Source organism: Hibiscus syriacus, unplaced genomic scaffold (genome assembly GCF_006381635.1).
Source record: "Hibiscus syriacus cultivar Baekdansim isolate YM2019G1 unplaced genomic scaffold, ASM638163v2 tig00110505_pilon, whole genome shotgun sequence".
Taxonomy (NCBI): Eukaryota; Viridiplantae; Streptophyta; class Magnoliopsida; order Malvales; family Malvaceae; genus Hibiscus; species Hibiscus syriacus.
This window is the reverse complement of record NW_024062765.1, coordinates 3897501-3911779: the sequence shown is the minus strand read 5'-3', so window position 1 is coordinate 3911779 and position 14279 is coordinate 3897501. Positions and strand designations below refer to the sequence as shown.

The following is a 14279-nucleotide window of genomic DNA, read 5'->3' as shown; positions in this document are numbered from 1 at the left end:
ATCTCTCATCAGCAGGTACATGCACATAAGCAGGACAACCAAAAATCCGTAAGTTATCAAAACTAACATCATGACCAGTCCATACCTCTTCTGCAAGTTTCCCAGCCAATGATGCCCTTGGCGATCTGTTGATAAGATAACACGCCATTTTAACAGCCTCGGCCCAGAAGTGTTTGGGAAGCCCCGCATTTAACCGCAAACATCTGGCTCTTTCATTCAACGACCTGTTCATCCATTCCGCAACACCATTATGTTGTGGTGTCTTGCGCACTGTAAAATGTCTCTTAATCCCGTGCTCCTTACAGAAGTGTAAGAACTGTGAATCTGTGTACTCCGTACCATTGTCAGATTGCAAACACTTGATTTTTTTGTCCTGTTTGGTTTTCTACCTCAGCTTTCCACAGCTTGAACTTCTCAAAAACTTCATATTTCTGTTTCAAAAAATACACCCAAACTTTCTGTGAAAAATCATCAATAAAAGTAACATAATACATAGATCCACCCAAAGACGATGTCGTGGAAGGCCCCCATACATCAGAATGCACATAATCAAGAATCCCTTGAGTTGTGTGCCTCGCAGTCTTGAAACGGACTTTAGTCTGTTTACCAAGAACACAATACTTGCAAAAATCGAGCTTACAACTTTTGACACCATGCAACAGATTTCTTTTGTGTAATTCTGTCATACCACGTTCACTAAGATGAGCAAGACGCATATGCCACAGTTTTGTAGTATCATCACATGACTCAACAGAATGAACTCCACCTGCAACGGTACTCCCTAATAATCTATAAATATTTCCTGCAGTCATCTTTCCTTTCATCACAGTCAAAGCACCTTTAACAATCCGAATGGTTTCCCTATCCTCATCAGCCTTAGGGATAAAACCATTCTTGTGCAAAGTGCCCAAAGAAATCAAATTCTTTTTCAAATCTGGGATATGTCGAACACCACTCAACGTCCGAACAGAGCCATCATACATCTTAATTCTGACATCACCAATACCAACAATATTGCAACATCGATCATCACCCAAATAAACAGAACCAGAATTAACCGACCTGTATGTCGAAAACCATTCCCTATTTGGCATGATATGATAAGAACATCCAGAATCAAGAATCCACGCATCCGTCAATTGAGTCGTTGAAATAGAAAGCATATCACCCTCACTGCAATCAGAATTGTCATCCTCGACCACGTTCACAGACTTGGATGAAACATCACGCTTCTCATCAGTCTGCGTTTTCAACTTCGGACAGTCTCGCTTCATATGTCCCGCCTCCTTGCACTTGTAACAGTGAATTGTCTTCTTATCCCTAGATTTGGATATGGAATTTCACTTGCCAGACCCTGCCTTCTCTGGCTTCTGTCCACGGTCTCGATTACCCTTGACATATAAGCTATCGGCTTGAGAGTTTTCCCCTGCATTCTGCTTCCGCTGGTTGTGAGCCAACAAGGATGCAGTAATCTCCTCAACGTTGATAGTCTCTTTCCCATATGTAAGAGTAGTCACCATGTGTTCGTAAGAGGGAGGCAACGGACACAATAAAATCATCGCTCTGTCTTCATCCTCAATTTTTACATCAAGCCGAGCCAAATCACAAACGATTTGATTGAAGACATTTACGTGTTGCGCCAAATCATGATCGTCTTGCATCTTCAGCCCATACAGCCGCTGCTTTAGATACAGTTTTGTCGTTAAGGATTTGGACATAAACTGACTTTCCAACTTCCTCCAAATTTCGTCTGGAGATGATAGATGCATGACGTGATACATAACCTCGTCCGCCAAGCAAAATCGTATGGTTCCTGCCGCTCGTTGTTGCAATTCTTCCCAATCTTCCTCCTCCATCGACACCGGCTTTGTAGGTCGCAAAGCCTTCAGGATCCCCTGCTGCGCCAACAGATCCTTCACCCTCGTTTGCCATAATCTGAAGTTACCCAGACCATCGAATTTCGCGACTTCGAATTTTGCTCCTGACATCTGATACCAATTGTTGATAAATCGGGCAAAGTAAACGAAAGAACACAAGAATTTTAACGAGGTTCGGCAATGTGCTTACGTCCTCGGTGTCTAGGTGGCGTTAGAAAATTTTATTCTATTCTCATAGGTTTAGGTTACATCTCTATTTATAATAGAAAACTCTGGTACATAATTACAAAATTAACCCTGTACCGTACCGCAGGGCCGTAGCCCCAACCCACATAATTATAACCCCCTCTACGAGACTTTCTTTGTAAGGACAGTTGATGTTCGCTTCGCTCACTCCGCTCCATCCCCTGTCCTCTTTACCGGTATATTTATGAGTCATACCTTACAATATAAATGCTCAAAAATACTCCATTTGTATGTGAAAACGTGCTTGCATCAAAATGTTTTAAAGTTTAATATGGTATTTAAACTTTTTTTTACTAATTATATATGTGAACTTGAATTTTGTTATATAAATCATCTTGGTTTAAATTAATTAAAAAACATAAGTACTAGTTTTAATCAATAAATTAAGTTCATATGTCAATTCAAATCATAACTCTTAAAAGTTTTACAATGTAATTTAAATTTGGCTTAAATATACAAAAGTTGTCCAACCTATACATGTTTTGAGTGCCTAAAATTTATTTCGTTCTAGTTTGGGGCCTGGCGTTTCATTCCGTTACTCAAAATGTGTCATGCAGTGAAAGACCGTTAGTTTTTTCCGTTAATCGACTCTCATAATTTTGAAATTTATTTTTTAAATATTAAAAATAGTATATATTTTATAAAAACCTTATTTCTTTTAAATTACAAACAAAATCTCTAAAATCCCCAAATCCTAACACTAACCCGCCAGCATCCTTTCTGGCCACAACCACCGCCACCAACGTAGTCCTTTTCATTAGCCTAGTTATAAGTCGTCGTAGTTGTCGTCAATTGGTTGTCGAAATCGCTTGGGATTGCGATTTTCATCCTAGGGTTCGCGGGGTGTAAAATGTTGATTCGCAGTTGATCGACCGTTGATCAGTCACGATTTCATAGGGGGGTTTTCGCTGGGGGAAGGTGAGGTGGGGTGGAGCTTCATCGACAGCAAAGGGCAACGATCGACGTGGGTTTAGGGTTGAAATGAAGGTTTTCAAAGTTTTGAGTTATTTCAAAATTTATGTGTTTTCTTTTTAAAAAAATATATAATTTTATTTTTTTTATTTTATATAAATTATCATATTGTGACAAGTGTCACTTAACGGAGAAAACTAACGGTTCGTCACGACTTGACCCATTTTGAGTAACAGAATGAAATGTTAGGCATCAAAATAGAATGAAGTAAACGTTAGATACTAAACTGAAAAAACGGACATATATTAGACACTTTTTGTATATTTAAGCCTTTAAATTTAGACACCTAATTAAAAAAAATCAGATACCAAATCAACTTTCAAGACCAAATTCTAATAGCAATATGTATATTTACTCATCAATTAAGTATGGTTAGATCTTGTGGGGATAAGTCTTATACACCTAAGGATTATAAAACCATTACTTTTTTAATCCAAAATTTTATTGGTACGTATAATTTCTAATTTACCCACCGGTTCAACTTGGCGAGCAAATAAAAGTTTACGATCGACCATTTTAGTGGGATTCTAAGAAGCATGGTAATAATAAAATACATAGATAATATTTGAATAGCATGCAACACTTTAGTTGAAAATTTGACTTATGCACCGAAAGTGCAAAGTTAATGCACAAATGAATTAAAAAAGGAAAAAAGTAGCTAATTTTTGTTGAATTTGGGTAATGGGAAAATTACAAATTTTGTCCCTACACTTTAGTGTATTTATAAGATTAGTCCTTAAGCTTCAACTATAAATACCCTAACCCATTTAGCTTCAAAATCATACCTAATCATTCTAGCTTTCTCCCAATACTAGAGAATCTAGAGAGTTTTCTTGAGAGTTGTTTTCTCTTTTTTATCAAGAGAGAATTATCATTGTTTTCTCTTTGTTAGATCTAGAGAAGTTGTAATTCCTATTTTCTCATAGTGAAATTCTTCTACCGTTGCCGTGGTTTTTACCCTATATTATTTAGGGGTTTTCATGTAAAATTTGTGTCTTCTTTATCTTCATTTTTATTTTCTCAAATTATCAGTTGCGATTTTACTATATCTGATAGTCATATTCCGCAACAATTGATATCAAAAGCCATATTAGAGTGTGTAATATCTACTTATTGTCTTTGTGGTTGCCACCAAAAAGTGGATCCTCCAACATAAGAAAGTAAGAAGTTATTACACATTCTTTGAATGTTCCAGAGAACTATTCATGATTGTGAAATAGTGGGAGCTATCCGTAATAGAAGCTATGGCAACGAAATTTGATATTAAAAAATTCAATAGGAGAAATATCTCATTGTGGAAATTGAAGATGAAGGTCATCCTAAGGAAAGATGGTTGTCTAGTAGCTATCAGTGAAAGGCCGGAAGATTTCACAGATGACAACAAATGGATCGAAATGGATGAGAATGTTATGAAAAACTTTCATCTAGCATTAGCAGGTGAAGTATTGTCAAGCATCGAGAAGAAGAAGATAGCTAGAATGATATGGGATCATCTCACGAAAACTATATTGATGGTGTAAAGGGGTATCGCTTGTGGGATCCCACTACCCGTAAAGTGATCATCAGCAGAGATGTTATCTTTGTAGAAGATAAACTACAAAGAAAAGAAGAAGATGATAGCACTGAAAATTCAGAGACTACACAAATACATATCGAAAGGAAGTTTGTTGAAAACATTTTGATATTTCGATATAACAAATTAAGTTAAATGAATTTTAAGATTTTCCAAATAATTTTCTAAGTATATTCGATATAACTATTCGAATATCAAAACATTACTCCAAGTCTTTCAAAAATCATTTTTAATCCTTACTCAAGTGTAAAATTAAGCTTTAATCTTAAAAAGAATTCAAAATAATTTTACAAAGTATTTCGAACCATTTCAAAGCCAAAAATTTCAGATTGCTCAAAGGGAACCGATTCCCCCTGAATGGTTTGGCTCCTAGAATTCCAGTATGCTCAGAGGGAACCGATTCCACCCTTGTATAACGGTTGAAATATTTGAATTTTACACTTAGGGAACCGATTCCCCCCACACTCCAAGCTGTTTTATTAATTGTTTTCACACTAAAACGGCTATATGATCTTCACTAATCATCCCTAACGTTCAGAAGTGATTCAAGGTGTATTTAAACAAGTTCTGAAGCCTTTGATCAAGAAGAAATTATAGAGAAACAAGAGAGAAAGCATCAAACACCAAGTTTGTGCAAATCAAGCGAATTTTCCTTTCAATATTCATTTTTCTTTCAAAGAACACCATTTGTGCTCATTTGTAATTATTTGTGAGTGTTCTTTTCTTGTTCTAGAATTGTGCAAACATCTTACCTTGTGAGGTTTTCCTTGTAAGTTTGCAAATTTGTGTATTTCTCTTTGAAAAAGAGTGTGCTCAAGAATTTGGGGTATAATTCTTGAGGGAGCTGTAAGGTTACTCTTTGTCCTCAAAAGAAAGAACAAATTAGTGAATTTGTTGGAAAATCCTTAGTGTGGATAGCCAAGGTAGTGGACGTAGACTTTGGTTGATAAAGTCGAACCACTCTAAATCGCTGTGCAATTACTTTCAATTTTCTGCAAAAGCTTCCACCAAAATTTTAATTGCCAATTCACCCCCTCTTGGTCGATTCCGACAATCGATTAACTCAACAAAGTTGAACAATGAGATTCTTCTAAAGAAGAACCAGTACATGATGAACAAGAACAAGAGAGTTCTGAAGCTCCAACAACTCGTCAATCAGATCGTGTGAGAAGACGTCCCAATTGACACTTAGATTATGTTATAGAAGGAAATATTGCATACTATCTTTTACGGTGAGCAATCAATATTCCAGGAGGCAATAAACAGCTCAGATGCTTCACTATAGATGATGGCGATGCAAGAAGAAATTGAAGCCCTTCATAAAAATAATACACGATACCTTGTGCCACCACCACAAGGAAGGAAGCCAATTGGTAACAAATGGGTCTTCAAAATCAAGCGAAATGGTAACGATCAAGTGGAGAGGTATCGTGCAAGACTGATGGTCAAAGGATATGCTCAAAAAGAATGTATTGATTTCAAGGAAATATTTTCTCTTGTGGTTCGACTAACAACAGTTCGAGTGGTCTTGGCAATGTGTACTACATTGAACTTACATCTAGAGCAGCTAGATGTTAAAACAACTTTTCTTCATGGAAATCTTGAAGAAGATATTTACATGCTCCAGCCTGAAGGTTTTGAAGAAAAAGAAAAGAAGAACTTGGTTTGCAGGTTGAACAAATCTCTGTACGGTCTAAAGCTTGCGCCGAGGTGTTGGTATAAGAGATTTTATTCCTTCATTATGTACCTTGGATACAATAGACTTAATTCAGACCCTTGTGCTTATTTTAAGAGGTTTGGTGATAACAATTTTGTTATATTACTGTTGTATGTGGATGACATGTTGGTTGCAGGCCCCAACAAAGATCATATTGAAAAATTGAAGGCACAACTGGCTAGGGAATTAGAAATGAAGGACTTGTGATCAACAAACAAGATTCTAGGGATGCAAATTCACCGAGACAGAAGTAATAGGAAGATTTGGATTTCACAAAAGAATTACTTGAAGAAGATCTTGTCAAGATTCAACATGCAAGATTGTAAGCCAATTTCTACCCTTCTTCCTATTAACTTCAAATTATCCTCCAATATGAGCCCTAGCAATGGACAAGAGAGGATGGAGATGTCTCGAGTACCGTATGCATCGGCAGTGGGAAGTTTAATGTTCGCTATGATATGCACAAGACCAGACATTGCACAAGCAGTGGGAGTGGTTAGTCGGTACATGGCGAATCCAAACAAAAAACATTGGAATATAGTAAAGAGGATCTTGAGATACATCAGAAGGACCTCAAATGTTTCATTATGTTACGGAGGATCTTGAGATGCATCGGCATTGGAATATATGTAGCAGCTACACAAGTCAATAAAGAAGCAATTTGGTTGAAGATGCTATTGGAGGAGCTTGGGCACAATCAAGAGTATGTCTCTCTGTTTTGTGATAGTCAAAGTGCCTTGCATCTAGCAAGGAATCCAGCATTACAAAACACTTACAAGTTCAGTACCATTTTATTCGTGAAAAGGTGGAAGAAGTGATGGTAGATATGCAGATGATCCATACCAAAGACAACATAGCAGATTTCATGACGAAAGCGATCAATGCTGATAAATTTACTTAGTGTCGATCCTCTTGTGGCCTGTCAGAGACGAAAGCAACATGAAGGTACAGGGCATAAAAAATGGTGTGAAGATATGATTGTTTCAATCAAACTTCAAGTGGGAGATTGTTGAAAATTTGACTTAAAGTGCGAAGTTAATGCACCGAATGAATTAAAAAAAAGGCACCGAAAAGTAGCTGATTTTTGTTGAATTTGGGTAATGGGAAAATTGTAAATTTACTCTCTACACTCTAGGGTATTTACAAGATTAGTCCTTAAGCTTCGACTATAAATACCCTAACCCATTTAGCTTCAAAATCATCCCAAATCATTCTAGCTTTCTCCCAATAATAGAGAATTTAGAGAGTTTTACCAAAACGGAAAGGAAGTAAAAAAATCGATCGAACGATAACGCAAGGAGACGACAAAAATAGTAAACATTGTTTCTTGTTCCTGTTAGTGTTCTACCAAATGGATAAAAAAACTCTCAAGAGTCCAGACTTGTCTATACGCGACCGGGACTTTGGTAGTTTCCCTTATTAGAATTACCAACAAGAAGAGTCAATTCATCCAAGAAGGTTGAGAAACAATGTTGCAGTTCACAATCATCAAGGCAAAATCCTTAAAAATAGTCATCATCATAATCCTCCTCGGCGTTGAGCTTTGCGAGTTCATCCACTTGTTGTAGCCTCTCTCTCCTATTCTCCACGCTTTCTTCCTACTTGGACCAGTATAGTGGAAAATGCTCGGCTTCAACTGCTTTATTGTACATGTTAAGGCATAAATCAATCCTGGACTGGAAGGCAGTTGTAGGCTCATTTGTAGAATAAATGTCACCAGTCTCTCTCGACACCATCCAACCATTTGCATGATCCAATGTAGTATCTATTGCACCATCACGGATGGCCTTTGCTACAATGCTTTCGACATATGCAACTGGAGTTTCAGAATTCAACCTCAATTTTTCAGCAACGTCAGCAAGTGAAATGCACGAATAAGAGGTACTGATGTTGCGTAACCCAGTCCTGATGACAATATTTCGCAGGCGGACAATAAGGTTTTCGGTATTGTCAGTACTGAAGGTGCTATTAAACTTCTCTGCAACACTCTGAAACAACTCCAAGTCACCAATCCGTACAGCCTGAATTGTTGTGCCAATAAATTATACCTTCTCTTTGAAATTAAAACCAAGATAAGCAATTTACCAAAAAAAATAAAAAGAAACCAAGATGAGCAGCACCAATATACATTTGTACGTAATCAAGATAAAAAGCCAAAATAATTTTGTTTTCTCCTTAAATAAGGATTCATCATAAACAAACCACACTAACATTTGTCAGCTCAAAATATGGCCTCAAAGCCTTCTCTATTCCTTTCTGCACAAAGATTGTCCTCTCAGGTATCTCCCCCAACAGCAGACGGACTAATATAGCCCACTTGTTACACTGAATTCTGAAACCCCGGGCTACAACTGGAGCTTTACGAGAAGCCTCAAGCAAACTCTCTTTTGCATCAATATATTCTAACTTGATTGTTCTAATCTTCCCTAAGTAGAAGAGATATCGACAAATCTGCAGAACAGAAGATATACCATCGGTCATACCTTGCAGACAATTTCCCCATTTTAGGACTTTAGATTGACTGAAAATAAGGAGAGAACTAATATTATAAACCAATATTCTTACTGTATCGATTTTCCAAAAAGAGAGCAACTAACAGATGAAAAGGTGAAAAAGAATGATTATTGCAAAATCTACCTTGAGCCTGATGCTCAAGTTAAACAAGCAAAAGAACAAGAATACATCTACCTGTTGGTTTGACCGCGCTTCAAATCTTGGTGCTTTAGATCTAAACACGTCAGCCTGATCATAGAGGTTATAATGGAGATAGTTACGCAACAACAAGTTTAGAAGTGTTTCCTGCAATATGACATGATATTATGCATTAGCTCTAATATCTCTTACCCAAAACAATCTCTATATTGATCAACGACAAACCTGGCTGAGCTCTTCATTGTATCGTGTAGCAGTACAATACAAGGCAAGAAGATTTCTGCAAGTAGAAGTACAAAGAATATTTAGAGAAATGATTAAACTCTAATCTAGCTTCCGATACATTTCTGAAGTTGCATTTTAACATATATCTATACATGAAAGCACACAAACATAACAGAAACCATAGAGGAGACAGCCAGCTATTAATATTTTACCCACGAATTTCAGCAAGATCACCAGTGAGCTCATAGCTATACGAATAATAGAAATATAGTCTAGATGCTAGGATATCCATGTTTCTTCTGTTTAGGCTGTTGAGCCGGTTAATACATGCTAAGGAACAAGCTTTGGCCTGAAAGAGAACAGGGCAAGAGAACCTCTGTGGATTAACAAAGTGGATTTGGCCATAAGGGAAAATGAAAATACAAATTCAGAAAACAAGTCTGACCGCATTGTATTTCTTATGGTCAATAAGAAAAAAGAGAACGAGCAAAGAGCAAGAAATCTCAAGCTCTGTTGGAGTCTGATCAGCAGATGTTACCCAACCAGTGTCCAAGCGATACTCATCTCCCTGCAATCATTTATTTAATTCACATACAGTACCAGGAGCACAAACTTCCAAGAATCCAAGTTGATATTGAAGAAACTAGAACAGATCTCTAATGCACAGAAATCATAACTCTACATTAAAGATATTGTCATTTGAAAGGCCAAAACAACCTAAAGATGCCCCACAGAATCATTGTTCAATATCACATCCAAGTTTTATACAGCCTAGTTCACTTATTTGAAAAAACGTCAATTTCTATAACTCTATATAAAAACGTAGTTGTTTGCAATAGCTAAAGAATTCAAGAACATAAGTATTTCAATCATTTCAATAAAATAGCCTTACAATGAGCTCATTATGTTAACTAAACCGCCGAATTAAGTAAACTGAGAGACTAACAAATCAAGAATAATGTGATCTTGAATTATCTACCAAAAAGGCAAGCTAAAGCTTTAATTTAGCTACAAAGAATAAAAAAGCCAAAAAGAAGTTGAGGAATTGCATTGTACCACAGGAAGAAATGAGGACAATCTGGAAAAAGCTTCAGAACCGGGCATTAACACGAAACGAAGAAATACATAGAGCAGCGGCGCCGTGAACCTCCGCCTCAGCCCGTTAGTGATGCGGTCGACACGGGCTATGCGGCGAACATCGTCGGGTTCGGAATCATTCAAAATAAGAAAAACAAGATGCACCAAATCTACGTTACGAAACAAAATTAAAGAAATGAAAACGAAGTTTAAAAAAGGGGGGGGGAATGAATCCTAGAAATTGGAAAAGATAGTTACGGCGATAAGTGGAGTCATCGGTAACGTAAACGGGAGTGTTACTGTCTTCCATGACCTCATCTTGACTCATATTTACTGAAAGTCCTGTGAATGTTACGTCAAATTAGTGAGAAATTCTAGAAATAAGAAGCTTTCAGAGTATTTGCGTAATGTTCTTTCCTCACCGTCAGCATGCAATATATATGTGTTTCTGAATTCCCGGTTCCAGCTAGCAAAAACAAGAAAATTAATAATAACAGAAATAACAATAATATAACTAACTTGGGATGATAGACCTAACTAGGATGGACGGATAAATTTTAAGTGAGTAAATAGAGACAGGGTGAGGATGCGAGTTCAAAAGGGATAAAACATAATTAATAATACAAAATGAGAAGAGTAAAATTAAAATAAACTAAAATTTAAAGGTCTCAATAGAAATTTATTTCTATATATTTTTTAATGATAAAAATTAAGGGCAGTGGCACTATGAGTAGGGGTGTTCAAAAAAATCCGGAATCGCTAATCGGAATCGTTAACCGTAACCGTTAATAGGTATAACCGTTACATTTAATAGTGTAATTAACCGAACTATTAATATTAAACGGTTTCGGTTAACCGAACCGTTAAAAATTATGGTTAACGATTAAGGTTACGGTTACAAGTTTTGATAAACAGTTACACAAATAACTTAATATAGTTCTCTACTATTTATAATTTATAAATATATTTAATAAAATTTGTATACAAATAATTTAATATATATATCATTTTTAATTTTTATTTCTTTGAAAATATAGAAATATTCTTACACTAATATAATTATGTGTTTATTGTTAGGTATTAAAATATTTGGAGATGTACATTATTACATCGATATAACTATGCGATAAGTGCTACAGTTTTTATTTTATTCACTCACATCGATGTATGTGTTAAGTTATATATATATTTTTAGTATGAATTATGAAACAATTTGACAAATAATTGTAATAGCTTAACCTACGGTTAACTTGTAATCGAACCGTTATAACGGTTAACCGATTATTTAGACTAAACGGTATGGTTAACCATCCACGAACAACTAAGGAAACTTATAAATTTAAGATTTTTAGGTAAGGTGATATCCCAATTCGTCCCTCCTTCAGTCATCTCTAATTCAATTATCCAAAATGTGATGCTTCACGCCCTCCTCGTTTGGTCCGTATCATCAGACAATCGCAAAAGAGACCATGTCAGGCAAAGCGTCGATCGAGGAAGGGAATTAAGTTTCAAATCGGATGGAACCAAAGAGCTCTATGGTCCGGAATCGGGAGTTGCTTCTGTAATTGGTTATCTGTTGAATCAAAATAGAGTAAAAACTCTAATTGATCGAGAAGAATAAAAACTCTCTTTAGAATAATCTCACAAAATTGCAAAAGGGAATAACTTTTAAGAAAGCTTTCAAATGTTTATAATTAAGCTTTGATTGTTGGATGATAAAACTCAAATACAAGTAGGGTATTTATAGATTACAAGAAACAATCTAAACTACTTATTAAAATAATCGTAAAATAATCTAAACCTTTGAAATTAAAAACATAAGAAAAATACTTAATTTTCACCTAACTAAATTGACGTAAACAATGACATCAAAACTAAATTGATGTAAACAATGACATCAAATTAATTTAGGTGTGAACTTATTTAGGCTAATATTGAATTTTTAACACTCCCCCTCAATGTTAGCCCCCATTCTTTGAATCACGCCAAGCTGACGACGGAAATGTTCAAACTTTCCAACACTCAAGCTTTTTGTAAACAAGTCAGCAATTTGCTCATCTGTCTTGATTTGCCTCATCTCAATCTCTTCTTGCAAAACTTTTTCCCTAATAAAGTGGTAATGTACTTCCACATGTTTAGTTATTGCATGAAAAACAGAATTCTCCGCAAGCCGAATTGTCGATTGGTTGTCACAGTACAACGGAATTGCATAATCTATTGGTTGATGTAGATTATTCATCAATGTATCAACCAAGTACTCTCTTGAGCTGCCATTGCTGCTGCTCGATACTCAGCTTCAGTGGTTGACAATGATACCGTTGGTTGTCTCTTGCTACACCAAGAAATTGTTTTGGAGCCAAGCTTAAACACATACCCAGTTGTTGATCTCCTGCATAATCAGTATCACAATAACCAACTAAGTTGTAGTCTTCACATTTCTTATACAAAAGACCATAGTCAATTGTACTCTTCACATATCTCAGTATTCGTCGAACTGCTTCCAAGTAAGGCTTCTTTGGATTTTGCATATACCGACTCATCACACCAACTACATAATAAATGTGAGGTCGGGTCAAGGTTAAGTAGATCAGACTACCTACCAATTGTTGATACATTGTTGCATCTTCCAAATCTTTTCCTTCATGTGCACACATTTTGACATTTGGTTCCATTGGCGTTGAAGTTGACTTGCATTCGAGCATTCAAAACCTCTTCAACAAATCTTTAGCATATTTCTGTTGACACATAAATATTCCTTCGTGTGTGCGATCAACCTCTAGACCAAGGAAATGCTTAAGTTGTCCAAGTTCCTTCATCTGGAAACGAACTGATAAATTCTCCTTCATCTGAAGAATTTATGTCTCATCATCACCGGTTATGATTAAGTCATCCACATACACTAGCACGATAGCTAGCTTACCTTCATTGACTTTGACAAATAAGCTAGAATCTGCAGGTGTTACTGAATAGCCACTTTTCATTAGAAATTCAACAATCTTACCATACCACGCCTTAGGTGCTTGTTTCAATCCGTAAAGTGTTTTTTGCAGCTTACACACATATTAAGGATGATCTTGACTCTAAAAACCCATTGGTTGGGTCATGTAGATCTCTCGATCTAGCTCTCCATGAAGAAAAGCATTATTCACATCCATCTGCCACAAATTCAGTCTATGTTGGCTGCAAGAACAAGTAGGACTCGTATGGTTGTAAGTTTCGCCACTGGACTGAATGTTTCATCATAATCTAGTCCATACTATTGAGAGAAACCACGAGCTACCAGCCGTGTCTTGTACCTCTCGATTGACCCATCTAGACGACGTTTTATCTTGTAAACCCATTTGTAAGATATGTGTTTCACATCTTTTATTTTGGCACAAGATCCTAGGTTTGATTTTGATGAAGTGCATCGATATCTTCTTTCATAGTTGTCATCAACTCAGAACTCTGCGATGCTTCTTCGAACGTCTCAGGCTCTGTTGCTTCTTCAATTATGGTTGCATTGGCATATTTGGGATTTGGCCTTCGTATTCTTGTTGACCTTCAGAATTGAGATTGTGGAATTGATTCTTCTATTTCACTAGGTCCACCTTCTTCGTTTGGTTGTTGATACACGCCAGTTTTCCAAGGATTATGAATCACTCTTTTTTCGACATCATCATCATTTAGATCTCATGATTCATCTGAACTTGTTTGGAGTTGAACAGCATGCTCCCCCATCTTTTGTTGCAACTTGTCTTCAAATTCTCTCGAATCTGGAAACACCTCCTTCTCTGAGGACCACCAAGAATATGCTTCATCAAATACCACATTTTCTGACGTGTAGCATCTTCCACTCATTTGATCACAATATTTCCACCCCTTTATCTGGCCGTCGTATCCCATAAAGATACATCTAACAACTTTCTTGTCAAACTTGCTCTGTAAATGACCAGGAACA

The 14279-nt window shown here is 36.4% G+C and overlaps 1 protein-coding gene across 1 annotated transcript; it reads right to left on the bottom strand.

Moving 5' to 3' along the window:
* Window positions 1–7983: 7983 nt before the first annotated feature.
* LOC120129924 (26S proteasome non-ATPase regulatory subunit 3 homolog A-like) lies at window positions 7984–10667 on the bottom strand. The gene is made up of 8 exons (XM_039147311.1): window positions 10598–10667; window positions 10319–10509; window positions 9708–9830; window positions 9475–9611; window positions 9263–9317; window positions 9074–9184; window positions 8597–8836; window positions 7984–8406 (listed from the first exon to the last, which is right to left on the bottom strand). The coding sequence occupies exons 1-8, from the start codon at window positions 10665–10667 to the stop codon at window positions 7984–7986; spliced, it is 1350 nt and encodes a 449-aa protein (XP_039003242.1).
* Window positions 10668–14279: the final 3612 nt, after the last annotated feature.